This window comes from Diaporthe batatas (genome assembly GCF_019321695.1).
Source record: "Diaporthe batatas strain CRI 302-4 chromosome Unknown Contig00007, whole genome shotgun sequence".
Taxonomy (NCBI): Eukaryota; Fungi; Ascomycota; class Sordariomycetes; order Diaporthales; family Diaporthaceae; genus Diaporthe; species Diaporthe batatas.
The window spans coordinates 1,219,509-1,243,594 of NW_025408554.1; the positions used below are offsets into that span (position 1 = coordinate 1,219,509).

The window sequence follows — 24,086 nt, forward strand, 5'->3', positions numbered from 1 at the left end:
ACCGTACATGCAGGCCCCCGATAGAGCACCTACCTAGGTATTCGCCCCCACCCCGTGCCCATTTAAGCCCCTGGCCCGCAGCCAAGCCAAAAAAGAAAGGCACCCCCGTCAGAAACAACGCACAGACATGATGGAACTAGTGCAGGTAGATAGCCTCAGGCCCTGGAGGCCGTACATCTTGACAGATCGGCAGACGTCCGCGGACCTCGACAAGACAGCCGACAGGCCACTAGTGCCGCCCACCCTCGCTGCCCCCCCCCCTGACACCCCCTTTCCGCACTCCCCGGGACGAACCCCCCGGTGATGGCCGCCCGAACCCCGCGGGGGAGGCTGGGCTCCTGTTCCTTTTAGGGCTGAGCACCAGCCTGCGCGTCGGCGTCGCATGCAGCAACGGGTACGCCAACCAACCCTGAACGAACATGCCCCAAGCTGCGGCGCATGAAAGCACTAGTGTAGGAAAACATCGAACGACATTTGCCTGCAGATGCTGCAGCGTGTCGCATTCCTTCTCGTAGTCCAGTTCTTGAGGAGGCATGCTGCAAACAGAGAGGGAGAGAGAGAGAGAGAGAGATTGCGAGAGAAAAGACCGGAGGATGGCGAGGAGGGCTGGGGGATACGCCAGCTGGCGGGATATCGGAGAGGAGGGGAGAGTCTCATCCTCAGTATGGCCCCTCGTTCACCCAGGGGTTTCCTGTCATCAGGGCTGCTTCCTCGGCCGTCATATTCCTGCCGCCGAGGAACAGAGGGACCTCGATTCCCGAGGGGGGCTCGAAGGCGCCCCCTACCTGGCTGAGCGTGTAGGCCGGTTGCGGCGGGTAGCCTGTAGGTGACAGTGCCGCTGCCGCCGGGTGGTGGTAGCTGGCATCGTTGCGGACGAGAAACGCCGGCATGTACGAGTGGTACTCGTTTTCGCATGAGAGCTCGCCCATCTGCGAGTCGTGGCCGGAGCCCGGGGGCGTAGTTGGCTCGGCAGCAGGGTCGGCATCGCCTGCCAGCCCTTGCCCGTGCGTGTCGTGTGCGCTCTCCGGCAGCCGGGGCTGGAAGTAGTTGATGTCCAGGTGCCCTTGTCGGCCGCGTGGCATCCCGCCGTGTCCGTTCAGGATGGGAGGAGCTTGTATCTGAAAGGGGGAGGACGTGTTCGCGGCAAATTGGGCGGGGTATTCAGGGTAGAAGTGGCCGTCCTCATCTGCTGCATATAAGTGAGGCCTGTATTGCTGAAGGCGTTGGTTCCGCTGCCGAGCTGCTTCTTGTTGCTGTTCAGCTTTCGTTCTTTTCCGGTTCTGGGCGGCTTGATAACCACCTTTTCTGCCTGAGACGGCCTTGACGTTCCCATCGATCGCTCGATCTCCCCGCGTGTTCCGCCCACCACTCTTGCTGTTACCCTTGCGATACCTGGTGGTGCTCTCAACGCCGCTATAATACCTCGATTCGAGAAACCACTCAGTTGACTTTCTCCCATCCGCCCCCGAAGCGTCCAGAGACAGACTCCCGTCGCTGTTCAGGGGCGGCTGATTTGAAGACCGCTTCGTGAATGCCTACAGAATTGTCACTTGTCAGCCGCACTCCTTCCACCTCCACACACCGGTAAAAGAATCGCCTACCCCATTCATCGACAAATTATGGCGGATGGAGTTCTGCCACCCTTTTCCGGCACTCTTTGCCTTGTCTGTGTTCTCCCGGAACCACTGGTAGATCTCCTGCAGAGTCATCGACTTGTTGGGCCGTGACATGAAGGCTCTGTAGATGAGCTGCGCGTACGGCTCGTCATTCTTACCTCCCACAGGCTCAGTCGATGACCTAGACCTGCGAACATCCTCGGCGTCGTAGAGGTTTGGGTTGTAGGCCATGTCCGCGTCCATGTCGACATCAGGGTCAGAAAGTGGCGCCGTGTCCTCCCGTCGGATGCAGATGGCGTCGCTTCCCATGGCTAGAGTGCTGCTGCATGGAGACAGGGTTGGTATTGCGACAGCATCTGGGTGGCTACGGGGGTCGTATACCGGTAATCCATGTGCCAAAGGAAAGGCAAGGTCGTCTGCTTGGATGCTTTGGTAGGACAGTCCTGGCTTGCTCGCTTCCACAGTGTAGGGCGTAGAGGAAGACTGCGCTCGATCCACAGCTGAGATGGAAGTGAAGCAACTCGCGGGGTGGAGTGGCTGCTGGTACGGGGGATCTTGAGAGGGGGCGCAACACTCCACAGACGTCCATTCTTCCGCCCGCTGGGTCTGTACGTCCGGGTCATACAAGGATAGCCTGTCGCTGCGGTTGACGACATTGTAGGTGAGGCTTTGCCGACGGGTAGAGACGCTCTCAGCGGCTGCCTTGGATATAGTGTCAGGGCTGTAGCCGTCGAAGCCAGTCGAGTGGCCCCTCTGGACGTTTTGCAGCCGTTGCGACAGGGCCTCTGTGTCATATCCATCATATTTGGAATGAGGATCCAAAACCAGTTGCCGTTGCGTTGGAGATGAGCCATCGCGCCCAGTTCCATCTACTGAGCCGTCTTGATCATCAGACGAGGCCGTGACTGCCGCCGTGCGGCGCTGATCATGAGCTTGGGGAGGGATAGTGGCAGGCAGGTAGGTACCGTTGATGCTCGGGCTGACGTCTGTGATAGCCTCAAGAGATGCTTGTGTCGTGCAGAAGGAATACTCATGTTTCAGATGGACGTTGCCGCACGATGAGTATGGTCCGGAGGCGTCGGGGGAGGCGATCGGCGGGAAGCCACCCACGCTTTCAGCGTCTTGAGCCATCTTGTCTCCGTTGTACTGCATTACAATGCTCAGGATTGACGGCGATAGCAACTGCAACTCGCGATAAATGTGGTCTCTGTCTCGGCTATGAAACAATAGATGTTGTTGAGTCATCCGGATCATTCCTGTTTGGCGGCCAAGGTTGGGATAGAGTGAAACAATGATAGCGACGAGTCAAGAGGAAACCAGAGACAACAACTTGCGGGATTGATTTGGGTGTCAGGCAGGTGCTTGCTTGTGGTGCTTGATATGACGAACTGCAGCACGGGGAGACAATCCAGAAGCTGACGGTGAATGGGAGCCTGCAGACCGCGGCGTGTGTAGGTAGGAGCTCTGCTCGAACATTTGTGGTTCGGAGGATACTGCCTTCACTAATATCTGCTTTCCTCTCTCCTCCCTCCGTCCATCCCGTCCTTATTCGTCTTCCTCCGATAGGATGAAGAAGACGATCTGGGCCAGTGGTTGACCCAGATTGGCCTTCGATGTCACTCAAACCAAATGGGTCGTAAATCTGCCTGTAGCCCACATAAGGAACGCTATTTCCAGACAAAGACAGGCAAGGGTAGCCCAGGCTACGTCTTGGTCGGCATACGCTGAAGCAGACCTCGGGACAGGGGGTTTTGTGAGAGAGGGGTACATCTGAACCTTCGAGGAGTGCTCCTAGCGAATGCAAGGCCAGTGATGCAAATGACAAGTAACCTGCCAGCTCATACATGCTTCAACAGAGCCCGGTACAGTATACATTCTACTTTGTACTTCCACGCTGGGAATGCGGGGCTGACTGGTCCTCCTCTACACACAAACCCAGGCAGGTGTGTAAGTTAGTGTGCGTGCCTGCTGCGTGCGTGCTTGTGTGCTGGCATTGGTTGCGCGTGCGTGGGCGGGCAGTGTAGTAATAAAAGCCCATGCAAACGAGGTATGGCTTGCTGCCATATCGACACTGATGAGACGGTGTGGACTGGGCCAGATAGCATACTGTCGCCTGGCAGATGAAGGTGTGAGTTACATCTGAGGATCTGTTCCCACTGCCCCAAGATACTACGGGATCTCCCATGGCTGCTAAGCACCTAAAGTGCTCGCATATGTACCAAAGCAGCCACAAAGCCGTTGAGGCCACCCTACTCGCACGCCGGCCAAGGTGTCAGCCCAAGACGTAACGGGGGGCTCAGCCTGGGTAGCATGGGGGTAGGGCATGGGGATGTCATCGCTACCACTGAGCTCAGAGTGACACCAAGGCGAGGTAAAAGGAAACGTAAGGAAAAGGCGAGCTTTGTGGCACAACAGGCGGGCATAAAGAACTGTGTACCTTTGATAGAGGAAAGGTGAGGCTTGACATGGCTTCTGCCTGGCAGCTCAAAGAGACAGGTACCTAATCGTGCCTTTTGCCTAACGGAAGCCAGGCAAGTGTAGATTTGGGCAGCACTTCTCTGGGATGGTGACCCTCCTCCATCGTCCCCAGGCGGATCCGGGCTTCTTGTGCCTGTCAGAGCCGTGACGGCTGAGTCGCTGAGACGTACGGGAGGCTGCATTCGATCCCGCCAGCGCTACCAATGATTTCGTTTGAAAGAAGGCTGCGGGACAGACCATGACCATGTATCCAAGGGGCAAGAGATGTGGACCATTCCCGCTTGAAGGAAGATGGCTTGCATGAAGACGGGAAGGTGAAGCATCTGGAAGAGACTAGAAAAGTCGGTCCGGATCTATCGTTAATCAGTCTCAGCTGGGTCATGGTTGCATGCATCTCAAAGAATGGCCAGAGGAAGGGAGTGAGCCTCTTCAGCAATTTGACCTCACCGCCCCCGCTGGACTGCCTCGTGGGATGTCGACAGTGGATACAAACACAACATCCGCCCGAGTGTTGAAACCACGCAGTCGTGTACCCATTGGAGGCCAACGGTCAACCAGTGCAAGTGTAAGGGGACCATGATAAGGGTGTACAAGAGCAATTAGCGGCATCAGCCTTCCCAACAGGGAGCCGCAGGCAGCTGAAGGTGTCACAGGTCACTTGCCGGGCGAGCGCGGCCAGACTCGATGGCTGAGAGCATAACGGTGGCGCGGTTAAGATCAGTGTGTCGGGACGCGGACAGCGGGTTGAGGAGGCCGCGATAGTACCGGTGAGGTTTCACAGAAAGCCTATTGCCTGCCATTAGTTCCATGCGCCTCACACCATTTGCAACGTATGATGCAGTTACATAAGTGCCCGTGACAATGGCCATCACAACAATGACCACCCTTCCAGCATCGTATCTGTTTGCCCGCCAGATGATGGCACTAAGGATACCAGGTCTACCCCTGCCATGAAATGGCCTCATGTGGTTAAACGACTGACCATGTATTCGTTCCCTGCCGGCCCCCACGTCGGCGTGTGCATCAGACAGCTGACCTTTCAGGTGGAGGTACTCTTGGGCCAGATGCTTGCATGCACATCTCGAACAGAGACTCCTCGTCGCTGACGTTACTTTCTGTAGTAAATCTGCACAAAAGTCGTTAATCTTTCATCTGTCCTTGTGACATAACAATCGGGGCTTCATCGATTTCGCTACGAACCTTCTTGAACTGGAAATGTAATTGAAGAATGCCCTTTAGACGGTTCGGTCAGCAATTGTGCGATTTGACGCCAGCTGGATGGACAAAGTGACGTACCTTGTCAAAGCTGCTGCGGAAGCCCCGATCCCTCTTCGCTGAGTAGTCCCATTCCCGGTCCACGATTCGAAATGCAATGTCTTCATACGGCGGACCTGCGATGAATCGGAGCAGGCACGTATCCTCCTCTCCAGCCGCGGCAAAGGACTCTCCTCTCCGGCGGCCGCCTTCCCTAATGATCTTGAATGTGGGTGCCTTGGTCTTGTCGATCAAGTCGGGGTAGAAGATGTTGAACTTGTACCCTTGGACCACCTTGGGGGGCGGGTTGTCGTGATCGTAGTGGGTTTGGTTATATTTATTCCACTCGTATCCCATCTGAACACGATTGAAGTATTGGGGTTTGCGAGGTCGATATTTGTCGGCCCATTTCGGGCTCGCGGCGCTGGGGACAGCCTCCTCTGCCGTGAAGATCTCCTCATTTTCGCTTATCCCGCGCGCAACCTCACGTTCGTAGAGGGCCCTGGTAGCCTGGGAAAAGTCTTGCGCGCCACTCGAAGCAAACCGTGCAGTCCCAGGTGGCGGATTACTGCCCTCAGGGTCAGCGAACCCTGCACCAGCGGCGGCGGAGGAAGAAGCGGCCGGCGGGTTCGGCGCTCGTGAAGTGCTCCCTGTTGAGGCGATCACAGCCCTGGAACTGTCACCGCTAGCCGACGCGAGAGCATCAGCTTTGGCTGGGTTCACCAGCCTGAACTGCTCGATGCGGCTCTCCTTGACAGCTTCGCAAATTTTCTTGAGCTTCGCCTTCGCCTTGTAAACTAGCAGGTTTCTCAGGAGCCCCTGCCAGTAGTCGGTGTCGATCTGCTCGTCCGACTGTAATTTCGCCTTGATCTGCTTCTCCAAGCTCTCGAGTTGCTCAAACGTCTTCGGACCAAGAATCCTGTCGACGTCTGAGGATACAGAGCTGACTGCGCGACCTTCGTGATCATTTCCCTGCAACTTGGTCCTCCGATCGTTGCAAAGTACGAGAAGAGAGCTCCAATACTCGCGATTCCTCTGACTGGTCTCCAGGGTGTGGAAGGATTTGATGCCCTCCTCCAGCTCCTTCAGCGCTGCCAAGCTTGACCCATCCACTATGCTCTCGGGTGATGGCACTTCGATCTCGAAATCCCCCTCATCATCGTCGATGACGTCCCGGTCGCTGTCGATATAACGGAGATTGAAAGCCAGATAGTCGGCGGGTTTGGCCCGTCCCTCTCGGACTCGTATGTCGGCCTTCTTCTTGGACTGCTTGAGGACGAACTTGTCTTCATCGGCCACGAACTTCCTAGATTGATCGTCTTGGCTTAGAAAGCGGGCGGCATTGGCTGCGGCGTTCGAAGAGCTTGGTTTCGAGGGCTTGGAGATGCGGTTGGTTGGATCGCGCCGTGGGCCTGTGATGTCCCTGCCTAGCCGTTGGGGCGATTTCCCACCATCTATCATTGCCTGTCGTCCAGGGTCCATGGCTTTTGGCGACGGGTAGAGCAGCAGACTGTTTCAAGGAAAGGTTCGTGTGGGCTTGCTACAAGCGCCTCGACTTGCTGCTGTGACGCAAAGGTCAACAAGACGGGAACCAGTTCAGGTCGTCGCTTACCCCTAGACACGCCGGACACGCTTGGCATCAGCTTATGTAAGCGGGCCATCAACGACTCCAGGCTAGGACGCCCCCAACTGCACTTGAGCAATTGCATGAGATGCATGTGAATAGCCATTCAGACGAGCTGATCACATACCGTCTGACAGTTGATTAGGTACTTAGCTACCTACGTGACTCCTCAACGATATAATACGGTGAGCTGGATCAGCAGAATCAAATCTTTCTATTTCACTGCGTCAGTAAAGACTTTTGAGATTTGTCTCCCCTTCTGAATCGGAACATGCGCAAGTGAGCACGTAAGGACACATATGATTAACGCTAGCTTTTACGAACCCGACATGCCCATGTATGACCCTCTATCCTTCATTCTCAAATTCTCCCTCTTGGTCCTTGCCTGTATCAGCTTCTGAAGAGGATCCATGTGTGCAACTGCTGCTAGACTGGTGATCGTCATGGTTCCTTGAACTGGCGCTTGGGAGGGGCACGTGAGACGGAGGGTGAGCCATGGTCGTCACCGGGTCTTGTACACTTGTTGCCACCGGCAGGAGTGTATGGTGAAAGGCAAGTGTTGACGGCGGTGCGAAGCTTGATTACATTCTCGACGACCATTAGAGATGTGTGAGTATAATGGCACGTGTGAAAACGATTTATGATTATTATGTGGCAAATATCTTCCTCAAAACCAAATGCGGGCCGGAGATCTACTCCATCCCTTGCCAATAACCAATCAAACAACCCATATATCTTCAACACACTTTTTACTTCTCATTGCCCGTGGGTGATTTACCACTCAGCGTTGGCCATGACATTCCGGGTCTTCATGAGCTTGACCTTGCCAACGGCGCCTGGAGGAAGGTTCCTGCCAGCGGCAATCAGAGCATCGATTGCCGAGTTTCCGGTGCTGCCCTGGGCCTGGCCTCCTGCTGCGCCCTGGTTCTGCGCACCCGCAGCCTGAGCACCCGCGCCGGCGTTGGCATTACCGCCTTTAGCGTTGCCAGCTGCGGCCTGTTGGGCGTTTGCTCCGTTGCCAGCCTGGGCTTCTTCCTCCTCATCATCATTGGCGTTGCCGGCCTGGCCTTGGGCGTTCTCCTCATCGTCGGCATTTGCTGCGTTGCCAGCCTGAGCGTTCTCCTCATTGTTGGCGTTGGCATTTCCACCCTTGGCCTGTCCGTTCTGAGCATTCTCATTGGCGTTGGCGTCCTCAGCGTTGGCATCCTCAGCGTTGGCGTTTCCACCCTTGGCCTGTCCGTTCTGAGCATTCTCATTGGCGTTGGCGTCCTCAGCGTTGGCATCCTCAGCGTTGGCATCCTCGGCGTTGGCATCCTCGGCGTTGGCATCCTCAGCGTTGGCATCCTCAGCGTTGGCGTTTCCACCCTTGGCCTGTCCGTTCTGAGCATTCTCATTGGCGTTGGCGTCCTCAGCGTTGGCATCCTCAGCGTTGGCGTTTCCACCCTTGGCCTGTCCGTTCTGAGCATTCTCATTGGCGTTGGCGTCCTCAGCATTATCGTCGTCGTCGTTGGCTTGGCCCTTGCCCTTGCCCTTTCCCTTGCCCTGCTGCTCGGCTCCGGCCTCAGCTGTGGCATTGCCGGCGTTGCCAGCGGCGGCTTCGCCTATATTACTCGAGTTAGCGTCGGTGCATATGGAGGATGCAAGTATAGTGTCAGGTGGACTGAATACGTTCCGAGGGCTGTCAACTTACCAGCGGCGGCGGCATCTCCGGCCTCAGCACCTTTGCCCTTCTTTCCCTCCGCAGCGGCAGCCTCACCGGCGGCGGCGGCATCTCCGGCCTCAGCACCTTTGCCTTTCTTGCCCTCCGCAGCGGCAGCCTCACCGGCGGCGGCGGCGGCATCTCCGGCCTCAGCACCTTTGCCCTTCTTGCCCTTCGCAGCGGCAGCGCAGCCTGCATTGGCAGCATCTCCGGCCTCAGCACCCTTGCCCTTCTTGCCCTCGGCGGCTGGGAAAGAGTTAGTGAAGCCGTCTCTCAGGAATATAGACGAGAAGTCATCTTACCTCCGGCCTCAGCGGTAGCGTTGCCCGCAGCACCAGCAGCACCAGCGTCTGTGTGTGCAGTTAGCCTTCTACCCTACGTGGATGACAAGGTGATTCGACAAGGTGATCTTCTTGGGGCTTGTGGACTTACTGGCTGCCTCGCCTGCAGCTGCAGCCTCTCCAGCTGCGGCGGCGCCCTCGCCTTGGGCCTGCCCCTTGCCATTATCCTTGCCGTTATTCTTGCCTTGCCCCTTGCCTTGGCCCTGTTCCTCCTCGTCGTCGGCCTCGGCATCATTGCCCTGGGCCTCTTCTTGGGCGTCTGCGGCGTCGTCGCCGGCCGCGGCCTCAGCGGCCCCGGCAGCTCCGTCATTGGCCTTGCCTTTTCCTTGGCCCTTTGCGGCCTGCTCCTGTCCAGCGGCCGCATCAGCAGCATCGTCGCCGGCTCCCGCTCTGGCACCGCCAAGCAGGTCTGAGAGGGTGGAGAGTAGGTCTCGTTCCCTCAGGGCGTTCGCGTTGGCGTTAGGAAGGATGTCGCGGACGGCATGCTCGCCGCGGCGGACGTGTACGGTGCCATAGTTGGCCGAGACGGCCGAGCTCATGACGAGAGCTGACAGGACGGCATGCTGCCACGAGAAGTTTGTGTTGACATGCATAGTGACTGTGTATTTCCTGATATGGGTGGAATGTCTTATCAAAAGATCGAAAGAAGTGAATATAAAGTGGAAAAGGGAAGAAAGGAACGTCGTCTAGCCGGTAGACTGGAAAGAACCACTAAACAATCAAACCTGTAGGACGAAGAAGCTTGATGATGGCAGAACGAATAACGCAGAAACGGTGAGCCCGGGAATCTCTTGATATATCTCAACTACCCGAGTACCTGGGTATTGAAGAAGCACGAGCCATCCATCTGCCTAATTATGGTGTCACGGGCGACCAGTGCGATGTAGTCGTGCTCCCCGCCTCCAAGGTTCGATGCTGCTGGGTACGTACCGCTTGCCCCCGTTGGAAACGTGGTTACGGAAGGCTGACCCGAAACATGGCTAAGGACCGCGAGGTTGGCGATTTGCCAAACATCAACGGGATGATCAACGTCAGATGTTGATTAGGTTCGAGTAGGCATCGACTGCTGCTGCTGCTGCTGCTGTTTAGTGCTCAGCATTGCTCATAGGTGAAAAAGAAGGGGGGGGGGGGGCGTGTAGGCATGACCAGGCTCTCGACAACATTCTGGGATCGGTGCTTGGCCCGAGGCGCTGTCTCGGATCACTGCTTCAGGATCCCTTCTGCGCGGGTGAGGGAGAAGGTCATCGCCAATAAGATCCGCGGAAGATCTCAGGGAGATCCTGGGGCCTTGCGGTGGGGTGCAAGGGGAGTCAGCAGCGGTTGAGCGGCTCTGCGGAGACCTCAGGGGCAATGGGGCGCTGGATTTAAGGTTAAACCAAGGGTGTCACCCGTTGAAGCTTGGCCCTCTGGGGGGGTGGTCAAATCCCAGGCAACCAGGGCTGCCAGGCTGGAGCAGGCAGTGGAGCACTTGCGGGTGGGATCAGCAGGTCCGAGAGAGGGGAGCCAATAAGATGGGCGGCGGCCCGCCAAGTCGAGGCCCAGAAACGAGCAGAGTCAGGGCCGATCAGTGCTTGACCCGCCACAGCGGCAGAGCGGTGGAGGCCTGGAGGCTCAGCACAACGTCGGGGTAACAAAGGAGGCGTGGATGTACGGTCTGGGCGTCCCAGCACCCGGGGATCTAACATGACGGGATGCCCAGCAGTTTCACGTCGGCGTGCTGTGACAGCAGCTTCCCAGATGGCTGTCATGTCAACCACAGGATGCCAAGCGGGCGGCCAAGCAGCTAACAGGCTCGTAGCGTGCCTTTCAGACGATCCAGATAGGCCTTGGGATCTGGGCACGCCGCCTCTGTCGCCCAACTTTGGCATCTTGACACTCGGGATGAACAAACCCGGTCGTCAGGTTTTCATCCTGACTTCTATTCCTGTCCATCTCGAGCCAGCACCACACCAGCACCCCCGGGGCCAACCCCGTCGCATGGCTCAACGACACAAACATGGATTTGCAGATGCGCGTTGTTTTCCAGGCTTGGTCCTCAAGCCGCGGTCCAGCACCGCGGTACAAGCCAAGAGAGCCAATGTTGGTTGCGATTCGTAGATCCAAACCCGCGCCCACCCAACGCTGAAAATCATCTGGCATTTGCCCGGCTGGACGCAATGCAGGAGCTATTTCAAGCCTGCCACAGAACGATGCGCCTTCCAGACGAACTAGAGGCTTGCGTGACAGACAGAATGGGGAGGAGGAAGCGGCGTCCGAGAATCACAGAATCTTGGTACCGGTACTTCTTTCCTCTTTTGGAGCCACCAGGGCACGCACCATCGCACGGTGATCATCGTGCATCACCCGCGCGCATACCCAGGAATGCTCGTAACACTTGGGCCAGCATGGTCTGAGGAGCACACGTGCTATAACAGCCCAGGTGCCAACATTTGAACGTGCGTGTGCCTTGGATCACATGATTGAATGAGCTCGAGGACAGACAATTGCCGACGTGGAACATGCTGTGTTTCTCCTCTAGGACCGCCACGGTGTCAGTCAAGAAACCATCCGCTGACTCCCTCCCCCCCCTAGCGCCACAAAGGAGACACTGCTGGGCGTGCATAGCTCCTAGTAGGACAATTTTATTATTTGCGGGTGTCGAATCATATTCTGTGTGCTCTAATGCTCTTGACCTGAGAGTGTTCTTGGGGTCCCCGGGTGTGCCGGCGGCGCCTTGGCATAGTTGCCGTCTCGATCACTTGAGCCCGCCCGGCTTTGCAGCAGCGTTGTTCCATGATCACCGTGCATCATTTCCTCGTCAATGCTCTATTGTGGAGTGAGGGTTGACATCATGTATTGGCGTGTGGCGAGTTCATTCTGTTATGTCACTGTTTCCTGTTAGTCCATGGCCTCCTTCTCTGGGCATGTTTCGGCCCCTACAGGATTCCGCTATCCTTGCAACCCATCAACCACCACATATTCACTCGCCATGAACGCTGCAATGGCTGGAGATCGACAGCCTCGATTCAAGGTGGAGCGTTTGATCTACTTTCCTGTCTTGAAACCGTGATACTAGGCGACATAGCCTCAATCAATTTGCCCTCTCCTCTCCCCAAAGACAATTTGCATTCTGGCCCCTTAGCCCCTGGATGCTTGGGTCACTATCCTATGCCCTCGGGGTTAATACTTCTACTTCACCACCACTACCTGTCTCGTCTGCAGTGGATGGAAGCCTGCGCAATGCGAGGCCGCTCGCGGTGAGACGGTTCCGTGTCTCTCTTCCTCATGAAATTAAGCCTTTGTCAGCCCGAGTATCATGCGCTGATGCGTGCAGATTACATTTGCATGCATTATTGACCATCCCTTATGATCAAAAACCTGAGAGGGCAGACATACTGAATATTTTGCATGGTGCCATGCGAATGAGCCGCATGTTTCATGTAGATAGTCATCACTCAAAGCCGGGTGTAAATCTCGGAAATCCACGAGCCGAGAGTATGATATTTCTCTCCTTGGTCTGGAATCTGGGATGATGCTTTGTTCAGCCTTGCACTACGTTCTACCCAGGTACCTAGGTAGGCGAGCAATGGGGTAATCCAGCCGTGGTCTCATACCGCAATCATTATTCCAAGGGTTTCAACGGACCACAAAGGTTAACACGCACACGGACCACAAATGGCGGAATGTGAGTTTTTGGTAGTCATTCAACCATCGGAATCTTCAGCAGCCGACTGCTTCGACGAGGGTACAGGCTTCCATTATTCTCTTCCTCTAGGTCATTCTTATATTCATCCACTGTGATCTATGTGTTCAGCTCAGCACCCGTAACATTGCAGAACATTAAAAATAGCATAAAAGCTCGAGAAAATGATATAAACACTCGGTTCTGATCATGTAGGTCATCATGCGAGACACAAAGGCTGCATAGTCTACGCTATGGGAGATCATCCTCAAAAGGCTTGGCCTGACGAGCTTATCACCAGAGCTAGAGAATGAGATCCCACAAAAGATCATCCCATAGTCGATCATCTTATAGAGGATCATCCGCCTCTCAGCTCATTTCCATGGACCAGTTCGCTCTCACAGAGATTATTCGAATCGAGGATTACTATTCTGCTCAAGTGCTAGTGGGATCTCACCATTTACGATTTTGAAGTTACTAACAGTAATCTTATGGGTCGAGAATGTGGCCAATTTCCAGTTATTTCCATAATTTAAAAGGCTTCATAGTTCAGTCGTTGAGGTGCGGACTCCTGTCAACTGGTAGGGAGGACTACTCATGATTGCCAGGGAGAGTAGTAGAAGCAAATTTTCTAGTTGACTTGGCTAAAGTCAATAAATGGCTCAAATCAAACAAAACCACTCACATTATCCCGAGTTCACCGCACGTTTCTACCCATCGCCCCAATTTCACTTACTCAGTGGCAGACGACATTCTACCATCCTCGTGGGCACCAGCAGCGAGTCAACTTAAATGATAATGAGAAGAAGATCATTGGCATTTATGCTCATCGACAGGATACCGGATGCAATAGTTAGCGAGCACATATTTACTACTTTGGTAAGTCGATACCTCTGTACTATCAATGATAGCTTCCGAAGAAGTCCCCAGTCTTCAGAGCGAACGATGGGGACCATGAAGCCGAGACGGAGATGAACAACGGCATTGATGATGGCCCATTTCCTCAACGCTATCGAGTCGATCACACCCAAGCTCAAATTGGTGCTCCCGTAGGGACACACGGGATTATGGCATCTACCGTTCAGGGGGCATCTTCACCACGCCGCCCGACAAGCTCCCTCATCGGCACCATCGCCGCCGGCTGCGCCAAGACGGTCGCATACCCGCCCTTCCGGCGCCTGCTCGCCAGGACAAGCGAGAGCCAGTCTTGGACATGGTGTGAGATCTGTCCCGACGTGGTGGTAGCCTCCACGCCCAACGGCAGCGGCTGGTCTCTCGCCGCCCACTGGGCCATGTTCTTCGGCGCGTGGCGGCTCAGAAATGGCAAAGGGGGCGAGATCGCCTTTCCGGGCACGCTGGCCGCCTACGAAATCTGGGCTCCAAGTTCACGGAAGCGAGTACGAGAGCGCTAGGCGGCATCGTCGTCTACTCCTCGGCGGTGAGACCGGAGGCGTGTGGCGGCGGCAAGACCTTCGACGTGGCGGACACCGAAGGGCCGGGACCCACGCGAGAGCGTTGGCCGCAGATCGCGGTTCGATTCGGGCGTGAGTGACGATTCGAGATCTGCTCGCCCCCACCCCTTCACGTTCTTCTGTTGCCTGCCTCCTGGGCATCGTGCCTAGCTCTTCCCGTTCTCTTCCGATCATTTGGGCCCTAAGAATCTTGGGGCCGGATCTGCATTTGATTCGCCTGTCCGGCTTTGTACAACGTCGTGCTTGGGCACAGTGTCTCAGGGGAACGTGCATGGTGGTGAGAGCCCTGCACACTACACTGGCACACGGCTGGAGATACCATGTGCGGTCAAGATGGAGCACCTGGTTTTTATCTTCCCGAGACACCATGACAGCGAGTTCCTATCATTCTTGCCATTTTATTTGAGCGCATCCTTTACTAAAGTGGAGTCCCTGCAAAAGAGCTGGCACTGACTCTTTCGTTGTCTGGCCACTGGCAGTGAAAGGGGTTGCTTCACCGTCCGATTCCGCTCGGGGATGTCTTACTAGTTAGTGACTTTGCTCGCGAAAGCAGAAAATTGCCTGAATCAGCAGGCGTAAAAAGCGCCAGCATTTTGAATACGAGCCAGCTCGACAGATACGGTTGGTTACTGGCTCACATTTGATCGCCACCTGAGCCTTTGTCGGCTGCGCGCAAGAGGCTGGGTTTATTGAGAAGAGCAAACAGGAGGAAGCATATTTGAGCGCATTTGAACTTTTTCGAAAAGCTAGAATGGTTCCATAGCCAAGTTGAATCATTGGTGGGTTACTTCCAGGTCGTTACACGGTCTTGAGCACTTTACTGTCTTATCTGGCTTGGGATGTTCCCGACAGAGCTTTGAAACCGGGGCATCTTGTGCGACAAACATATAGCTGTCTAACTCGGAACCCTGCATCTCGTGAATCTTCGATCAGCCAGAATCGTTTTATGAAGATATTACACCATGTTTGATTTGCATTGTTTAATCGACCGTGCCTACTTATATCTGTACTTTCCCTATAAGTCTCGAATCGTGTCGGACGTACTAAATTGTTGACTTTCGTGTGGTACTTGTCTTGGTCAGCGTCAAAACAACTGCCTTTGCCTGCATTTTGAAGCAACCTGAAGAGCTACCGGTCTCCCCAGACGGGTAATCAACTCTCGAGAAATCATGCCAATGTGTAGGAGCATTCCGCACCGGAAACTGGCCGGTGCAATAGTTGTATCAGCTTCGGGTGGAGCTCAAAATACTAGTGAAATACTTTCCAGGACATGTCTAATCTCTCAGCGTCCAGAATACACAGTAAGATGTGGTCTGAGCTTATAGATCAACTGGCCCGGGAGACTAGAAGATATTTCATGCAGAAGGAAATGCCACAAAGGGTTCGTGCCAAATGATCGTAAATTCAGAGTTGGTGTGCTGGGCTTAGCCTTGCATTGAATATGTTCACAAAACGGCTTTTTCCCTTCCTGCTTCAGAGGCCTGTTTTTACAGAATTTTGAAAAGGGCCAAACTGCAGGGTGAGAAGTCTGACTATTATAGACCCGGGGGCCACGCCAACGCCGACGTTGTGCTGTGCGAGATTGACCCCACGTCCTCCGTCCGAGCTGACAGCTGTGCCGATGTCCGAAGCCCGCATATATATATATATCACACATATGAAGGACCCCTACGCAGCCGTTGGAACGTTTCGGGGAGTCAGACCGGATTAGGCAACATCTCTCGGCTTTTTCCTCCTAACTTAAGAAACTTTGGAAAATGGCAGCGCGACATGTTAGCTCATTCTCGTTGCGTCCCCAACGGCTGCTAAAGACTCAACAATGGAATTATAGTCTCCCCATCGAGACAAGATACTTGGCACCAAGAATTAGCAGAACTCATTCAAAAATGATGCACAAAAGCACATTTCGGCCAAAGACAGAGATTGACCGTAAACCGCCGAGCGAAACCTCAAAAGCAAAACGGTCAGAGGCAACGAACTCTAGGGGACGAGTGACCCGGTTCTGGAAAGACGCACCAAAGAAAAGACCATATGTTTTTCAAATGTGCACTTCACTCCTGATCTGGTTCACTGCCGACGTGATATCCCAGCAGATTGGAGACACAGAATACGATGCGGCACAAACCGGACGGATGTTGATCATCGGAGGCTCAGCATCGATTCCTATGTTCAAATGGTAACGGCAAAATATGAAATGAAAAGCAAACCTAGAGCACTGCTAACTTCATCTCTCAGGTTCTCGTTCATCTCCACCCGTGTTCAGGTCAGATCTGGGCTCCCTAAGGTCATCAACACTATCCTTACCGCCACGATACGTACAGCTATTACATGCTGCTTCATAACACCAGCCATGAGTGCCTACTTCTTCAGCATGCATTCTATAATGTTAGGAAACAGTATGGCAAGCACCTGGGAACATCTGCAGTACACTTTCCCAAAGAGTCTGGAATGGACGTTCCGATACTGGCCCATGGTCAATGTCATAAACTTCTCTTTAATACCTATACAATTCAGGGGAAGTTTCCAGGCATTGGCGGGCCTGGTATGGCAAACTTATTTGGCTTGGTTGAACAGGCGCACGATGGACATGGAGAAGGTTGAGGAGGGACAGTGCGAGTGTACAGAAGAGTCCAATGTGCTGATGAGTCAGGCACCGCTGGAAGCCCCAATTGAGTTTTGAAGGTGGGCACACTGGCCCATGGGATCATACGCTTCGCAATATGAATCGTAAAACCGTAGGTTAAAATTACGCAGTTGACGTCAACTGTTCTACAGCCAGACTCCAGGAACCAACAATCACACGAACTGAGAACGGGGGACAGCGACATGGCCAGCCGATGTTCAGCAATAGACCCGTTTACCATGATGAATGATTTATTCTCCCACATTCTCCCACAGTGCAGTCTCAGCTTGTGAGTCCAGGTCAATTCTCACGGTGAGTTGGTTGCAATTACCATTTGAGAGGTAGATCAATTCCATTCGTACATCTCCAGCTGCCCATGTGTCCGATCATTTATGCTTGAGGATGCCGGTCACGGTGTGTCTAGGGTCCTCGCCACCCCGCTTTCATTCGTACTGACTGGATACGAAGATATAGAGCAATACAAACAGGACTTCGAGTCAGTACGACGCATAGAACACACGAACCCAGCAGCCCATCGCTCGTGCATGGGATCTCGCGTTCAGGGTCGCACCAGATTGGCGAGGGCCGTTGTATTTACGACCCGTCCAATGCAAACAGGTGCAGATCTGGGCGCTGGAAAAGCGAGATTGACAAGCCGCCGTGGCTCTGCAGTTCAGGGACAATGTCACCCCACAACACATGTTGTCTCAGCCATGTCTGTCTCCGCTCTGGGCATGTGTTGGTATAGCACATGCACACAACCACACCTGCCCGCACCCACGGCTGCATGTATCTCTGTTCTCTCGCAGGATCAAATGGGTCTATCGTATTCTCATGCCCCTTGCCTGGTCGGAAAAAAGGAGCAGTCTCCCGATATCGATGACTCGGGGCGGAATAGGACCGAACGCCTGGGTTTTCGGCCGTACCCGGCTGGTCGGTCGTCTCCACCTCTGTTCGCGTGGTTGCTCCACACATTCCAGGCCAGAAGTCGGGATGGCCACGGTTCCAAGCCTCGCGTGTTAGTCACCGCGAAATGGTGGACCTCCTGAAGAGAATTTTTGCCTGCCGCGGGTTCTGTAATGGCGAGAGAAGTGAATGCGGTTTAGCACCAGGGCGGGATCATGCCGCCATGGCGCGCCCTAAGCAGAACATAGCCTTGGCCCCTGGTGCCAGCGCCACCTGTTCTGGGCTATTCCAGCTTGGATATCGTGAGCTACGGTGAATTCATAGTGGGGTGTCTTCCTGAGGGTCAGTATTTGACCTCCCCTGCCTGTCCAGACAACCCAATTATGAGACGGTTTCCTGCCAACTCAATTACCAGCTGCGTCTCGCCAAAGTCCGTCGTCCACTGTCTCTTGGGTGACTGCTGTCTTGCGCCTTCCCGAGACATTGCCTGCGTCACCAATTCACACCCAGCACCTGTCACCGAGGTACCTCACCCGCTCATGTACTGCGTCACCAAACGGAGCTCTGGGTCTCTGCCTCGACCATCGCTGTAACTCCCTTGCCACGTCCTCAGCTCAGTGCTGTCACCTGTCGGACATTGAAAAGAAGACCTCGTCCCACCCGGTTGAATCACGCACGATTCGAGGAACAAGCCCTGGAACAGACTCCGTGGGCAAACTGACCACACACGACTCGGACGGGACAGTTTGGAAAGAAGAAAGGACCTGCGAGCGCGCTGTCAGGCCTCTTGTAGGACCGGTCTTTACTGACTGCTCTCATTCGTCACTTCACCTTCTCATTTCCCCCTCGTCTCACAGAGTATGGCCTTCGACTCCCCCGATGCAGAGGACACCTGCTTAAAAAACCACCCTTATAGACACACCGTCTCGTCAACCCTCACCGGTGACGAGTGCACGCCGACCGCCTCTGGTGACCTCGAGAAGATAGACTCTCGTCATCATGAGGATGACGACCACATCGACGTCAACAGGGAGCACCGACGATACGGCGGGGACTTGATCAAGCATGAGCAGAGCCGCCATGACGCAAACGACTATGACCTGAGCCTCTCCAACCGCACGACATCAACCAGTGCCTACGCAGGCCGGGCGCCGTCAACGCTGCCTGAGCGCGTCGCCTCACGGATGTCGACCTCGTCTTCGGCGCTGACATTCCCCGAAGGCGGCCTCCAAGGATGGCTGGCCGTCGCGGGCTCGTTCTGTGCTATGCTCTCAGTCTTTGGGCTCATCAACTCATCGGCTGTCTTCGAGTCGTACTTTTCGGAACACCAGCTCGCTCACCACAGCGCCTCCGAGATCGGCTGGATATTTAGCATCTACCTTTTCTGCGTTTTCTTCGTCGGCATACAGGTTGGACCCATATTCGACCGATGTGGAGCCAGGTGGCTGGTGGCAGTAGGGAGTCTACTTATCGTGTTGAGTCTCATGCTGCTCGGGCTGTGTACAGGTGAGCAGCGCGTGCCAGGGCAGTTTTCACGGCAAGGTTTCAGATTTTGCTAACGCCACGTACAGAATACTACCAAATCTTGCTCACATACTCGGTGATGGGTGGCCTCGGAGGAGCCCTCCTCAACTCGCCAGCGTACGGAACCATCGCCCACTTCTTCGATGTACGGCGGGGTTTTGCAACAGGAATCGCCACCACGGCCGGAGGAATCGGTGGTATTGTGTTTCCCATCATGATGCAGAAGCTTCTGCCGCGGCTCGGGTTTGCCTGGAGCACTCGCATCCTTGGCTTCATCCTCTTAGGTTGCGCGGTGCCCTCGAATCTCTGGATCAGGACCCGGCTCCCTCCGAGGCGACAAATCAACAAGCCCGTTGACCAATCTGGTTGGCGAACCAAGATAGCGAGCGTTCTCCCGGACTTCGGAGTGTTCCGCGACAAGAGGTTCGCACTCGCCGCCACGGGCATCTTCTTTATGGAATGGGGCCTTTTCATCCCCATAACGTTCATCGTGTCATACGCCGCAGCTCATGGCAAGGACGCAACGAATTCTTACACGCTGCTATCGCTCCTAAATGCTGGCTCGGTAGCCGGCCGGCTCCTCCCCGGGTTGATGGCAGATCGAGTTGGCCGTTTCAACGTTATCATTATCACCATAACGTTGTGCTGTGCGAGTGTATTGGGACTTTGGCTGCCCGCTGGCGACTCACATACCATAATCATCGCCTTTGCCGTTATCTTCGGCTTTGCGAGCGGCAGCAATCTGGGACTTGTGCCTGTGTGTCTAGGCCAGCTGTGCGATGCGAGAGACTATGCGCGTTACATCTCCACGGCGAACTTCCTGGCAAGTTTTGGAACCCTTAGCAGCGTACCCATAGGAGGTGCGTTGCTCGGTGACGGTGGAAGAGACGGCTGGCTGGCGCTCGTATTGTTTTCGGGCCTGTCCTATTGTGTCGCCTTGTTGTGTTATGTGTCTGCCCGTGTTCTGGCCGTGGGATGGAATCTCAGGACTGTCTTCTAAGTGCAGAGACCCTTCGTCATTACGGAATGGTTGCATGCGAGACAGACTGGCCATGGTAAATAAGGGTTTGTACGCCGTCACTCGTATCCCGCAGAAGGGCTAGCGAATCGCTTTGTAGAATATCTCGTTCATAGCTGAAGTCTCGCGGCACGAAGTGCAATATGTTAATAGAAGGTACATATGATGCTCTGCTCACCGTATGAAGGCGCCATGTATGTCCTCGGACGTATACAGAATAGAAGCGAAACCAGATATGATGCTCTGCGAGCTATCAAGTATCTTGAATTGTTGCCTCTAAGAAGCGTCGACTGCTTTTAAAGGTAGGGCGGCCACTCACTGGATTTACTACTTTCAGTCCACTCAATGTGGTGTGGTGTATGTAAGCTTATACACTTCACCCACTACATCAAAGACTTTCGAAGCCTAGGTACCAGATTATAATAAGAAGCCTAACGTATGTAGTTTAGTAGGTTTAAACGTAAATAGGTTGGTATATAGATAGAGGGAGGAGGAGGGAGACTCAAAATTAACACGGATCCAGTGACTACTTGCATTTTACACATTGACTGCTGCGCAAAAGACGCCTCGGACAAAAGATCATGACTTCAACATTGCTGTGCCACGGTACCCTCATGTGAAGAGCATGGCTGACTAAATAGTGTTCACCATGGCTGCTTCAGAATGACAGATTTAGTCGCGAACCAACAAGATAGTACTCCATAATGATGGGGCTCACCATGAACTACTCTAGTACCCACCAAAGAAAGCAATGTATGGAAGTCCGCCAACTTGAAATCCAGCATTCATAAGCCCGTACCGTCACACTACAACCATACCCATTCCAACTTCGTATGTCGCAAGTGCCTTGTCTAGATGATACATGAAAATCGTCACACTCTTCAACGGCTGACCAAAATATGGGTCAGTCATCACTCGATCTATTGGCATGTCTTACCTGCCCACCGCATCGCGCTTAGGCAGGTTGCATAATCCGTGTTACAGCGTTTACTGTCACACTTGTGACCGAGCAAGCATCCATGGCTCTGTTTCACGAGTTGGTGCCGGCTCCAAGAGCGTACGGCCGCACGAACTCAATGTAACATGGGGGAAGATGATAATGAGGGTCTGCGTCGACGGACAGGCCTTCGGGCAACGATTACTCTCTCTGCGCGCGACAGGATATTTCTCCATATCAGTGACTCAGTGAAGCCACAAAAGTCTTGAGTTTGTGTCTTCTTGTCATGAGAACTGTTATGAATTTCAACACATCAATGTACTCCGTAGAGGTTGCTCGGAAGAACTATCAAAGTGAGAACGACGCTAAGATCATGACCGATTCAATGAACCTTTTCTGAGCCCCGAGGAGCGAATCTCGGTGTACCGCACGCAGCTAGAGCTTGAGAATAGACAAAAAGGTATGAACTCAAAAGTTTCACTGGTCCAATGGCTCCAGAGCGCCAGGCAGAGCTTATATCCCTTCAGCGGCTACATTGGAACTTCAAGTTCCGAATGCCAACAACCACCAGACCTCCCTTTGCCCCCTGAGAACTTCGAGGACAGGACAGGCTAGGTTGATCTTATGCCCGGTTTGCTGCACGCGAGATGAACACCTGACACGAATTAAGAGATCGAGTCACATTGGAACCCAAACGCTACCAAGCACCATTATGTCGATGTAATCGCCCACATGCGCAGCTACGAAGACCTTGAATTGCGAATTCCCGCGGCTGAGGTTATCAGCACTTCAAATCATAGTATGAAATCCAGGACGGCCACATTTCTCTTCCCTTCAGTGCCTTCCACATGCTGCCCAACAAACATGGATAGAACATTCTGCTCCAACCTCGGGCTATCAATGAGTGGTTCGCCCGAGAAACCATTGCCAACCCATACGTCCTCGTACTCCGAATATCCCTGAGACTTCGCTGCTTTCAATATTCGTACAGCCGGTGCACTTGTATGAGGCAGAATAAGCAGCAAGTCGCCGGTTTTCGTGACTGCCAGTCGACCTCGCCGTGGCTTATCTATAGGGCGGACAGCCCTCGATGTCCAGGACCCTGTAGGCAGCGATTAGCTCACATCCTCAATAATTATTCAGAGGAAATGCTGAAACCATGGGAGCTTACCACTAGGCGTACGGTAGTAGTGTCTCCACACGTTGATGCCGTCCAACGTGTCGCGATTCAAGATGTGGACTCCACCGTCCTGGTCTACCGCCTGCGCCTCCTGATTCATCAACCCGCTGCCCTTGGGAATCTCAAAAGCCACGATCCCTTCGGATGAGTTATCGATGGTCTCCCCCTTCCTTAGGTCAGCAATCACACTTCCCTGGCCGTTCTTCCACGTATACCCCAGATCCTCGGAATAAGCATAGCAGATGTTATGATTATTCTCTGCCCCATTCGGCCCGGCCTGCTGTTTATGCTTGGTATCATTGGGGTCGTCCCAGCCTTCGTAGTGCACGAAGCCCCGGTACACCCACGTCACATGCAGCCTGCCATCCCTAAAATCCCACCCGTGGACGTATGGGTTGCTCTGCACGCCTGTCAACGGCGTGCCGACAAACTCCCAGAAGCCGGTCGAGGAACGGTACAGATAGAGATGGTCGGAACCGAGGCCGGCTTTACCATCGCGTAGGGACATGAACATGGTGCTGTCGCCCAGGGCGCCAAGGCGTGGGTAGGTCACATAGCCGAAGTGCTTGTGGGTGCTAGGGAGGCCGGGCAGATAGTCAAGGGTTGGTGTGAAGAGTGATGGGGACCACTCGAATGCCGCGGGGTCTTGGGCGACGCCACGTATCGAGTATCGGTATCGTAGGCTATGGTGAGTGTCAGGTCGCACGAGGCTGACGGAGAAATCACGCGCGAGACTCACACGTCACAGTGATGGTCGTAGGAAAGATGGATAGTCCCGTCCCCCGGGCAGATTCCAATTTGGACCGTGTTGTGGCCATCATCCGTAGTCTGCGGGTAGTCTTCGAACACAAGGACTTGCCATGGCCCTGAGGGCAGCTGTCTCCTAGCAAGATGCACGAAAAGAGGCTCTGGAGCCGGGCCAGTGCTCAAGGCACTGTAGAAGACAGCATACTGCCAGCCAATAAAGGACGTGATGGCATCCTGCTGGAATGCGTATCCATTTATGGCATGATTCCGATGGGCTGGATCATCCCCTAGCACCGTGACTTCTGGATCCGGCAGCATGGTTTGCGACACCTGACAGGCTTGACAGGCTGATACCGGACGACGTACAGAGGCGGTGCCAAGACACCGGTTTCCCACGAGGTACAAAAGATGGGATTTCTGTTGCGACAGGGATCTAACTCGGTCAGGAGGAACCAAGCAACTAGGGAGGCCCGCGGGACGGGAGCCAATTGTTTTCGAAGCCTGAGCTCCCGCGTGGGCACTTGGCGGCTCTTCTTTAGACTTTTTGGGGTTAAATACCCAGGAAGACGGGATCGATTATAATTCGTGGAGAAACTAATCGCCGTCGAGATGGTCGCTTCGTGGATGCCTTGGCATATAAGAAGACTCTCGATCGTCTCTTGGCCAGGGTTGCTTGATATCGACAGGACAAAAGTCCAGGGACACCAAGAGGTTGGAACTTGTGGGGCGCAGCCGTGGAGGCGGTTGATGTGCTCACGTGGTGGGAGACGTTGTACGGAGTAACAGCAGTCTTGCTCGAAGCCATCGTGCTCGCTTTGCCGTACCCCGAGAACCCCGATGTGGCTGTACCTGCTTAAGTAGGTAGGCGCTGGGATAAAAACGACCGAGGGCGACCTAGCCTCTGGGACCGACCAAAGTCTGCGACCGATACCCAAGGTGCCCGCCGAGACGGGCCAGCGTCGCAGCGGCGACACGAGAAGCATCAGAGCAATTCCAAAGCAGTCGA

At 54.4% G+C, this 24,086-nt stretch overlaps 6 protein-coding genes across 6 annotated transcripts; 2 read left to right on the forward strand and 4 right to left on the reverse strand.

Annotated features, from left to right (window-relative positions):
* Positions 1-333: 333 nt before the first annotated feature.
* Positions 334-2,870, reverse strand: KVR01_007039 (uncharacterized protein; the record flags this gene model as incomplete). The annotated part of the gene is made up of 2 exons (XM_044787644.1): positions 334-1,535; positions 1,602-2,870. The coding sequence occupies 2 exons, from the start codon at positions 2,868-2,870 to the stop codon at positions 660-662; spliced, it is 2,145 nt and encodes a 714-aa protein (XP_044644470.1). The 3' UTR covers positions 334-659.
* Positions 2,871-5,202: 2,332 nt separating this feature from the next.
* KVR01_007050 (uncharacterized protein) lies at positions 5,203-6,830 on the reverse strand (the record flags this gene model as incomplete). The annotated part of the gene is made up of 3 exons (XM_044793973.1): positions 5,203-5,220; positions 5,295-5,327; positions 5,391-6,830. 3 exons carry the CDS (start codon positions 6,828-6,830, stop codon positions 5,203-5,205), a joined length of 1,491 nt encoding a protein of 496 aa, XP_044644481.1.
* A 916-nt stretch (positions 6,831-7,746) lies between these two features.
* On the reverse strand, positions 7,747-10,146 carry KVR01_006726 (uncharacterized protein; the record flags this gene model as incomplete). The annotated part of the gene is made up of 4 exons (XM_044781447.1): positions 9,104-10,146; positions 8,974-9,021; positions 8,663-8,917; positions 7,747-8,573 (listed from the first exon to the last, which is right to left on the reverse strand). Exons 1-4 carry the CDS (start codon positions 9,603-9,605, stop codon positions 7,747-7,749), a joined length of 1,632 nt encoding a protein of 543 aa, XP_044644157.1. The 5' UTR covers positions 9,606-10,146.
* Positions 10,147-16,187: 6,041 nt separating this feature from the next.
* Positions 16,188-16,825, forward strand: KVR01_006604 (uncharacterized protein; the record flags this gene model as incomplete). Its single annotated transcript, XM_044784778.1, has 2 exons — positions 16,188-16,312; positions 16,381-16,825. 2 exons carry the CDS (start codon positions 16,188-16,190, stop codon positions 16,823-16,825), a joined length of 570 nt encoding a protein of 189 aa, XP_044644035.1.
* Positions 16,826-18,534: 1,709 nt separating this feature from the next.
* Positions 18,535-20,261, forward strand: KVR01_006658 (uncharacterized protein; the record flags this gene model as incomplete). The annotated part of the gene is made up of 4 exons (XM_044784922.1): positions 18,535-19,180; positions 19,246-19,482; positions 19,582-20,149; positions 20,207-20,261. 4 exons carry the CDS (start codon positions 18,535-18,537, stop codon positions 20,259-20,261), a joined length of 1,506 nt encoding a protein of 501 aa, XP_044644089.1.
* A 1,570-nt stretch (positions 20,262-21,831) lies between these two features.
* Positions 21,832-23,398, reverse strand: KVR01_006778 (uncharacterized protein; the record flags this gene model as incomplete). Its single annotated transcript, XM_044786204.1, has 3 exons — positions 21,832-21,903; positions 22,356-23,016; positions 23,286-23,398. The coding sequence occupies 3 exons, from the start codon at positions 23,396-23,398 to the stop codon at positions 21,832-21,834; spliced, it is 846 nt and encodes a 281-aa protein (XP_044644209.1).
* Positions 23,399-24,086: the final 688 nt, after the last annotated feature.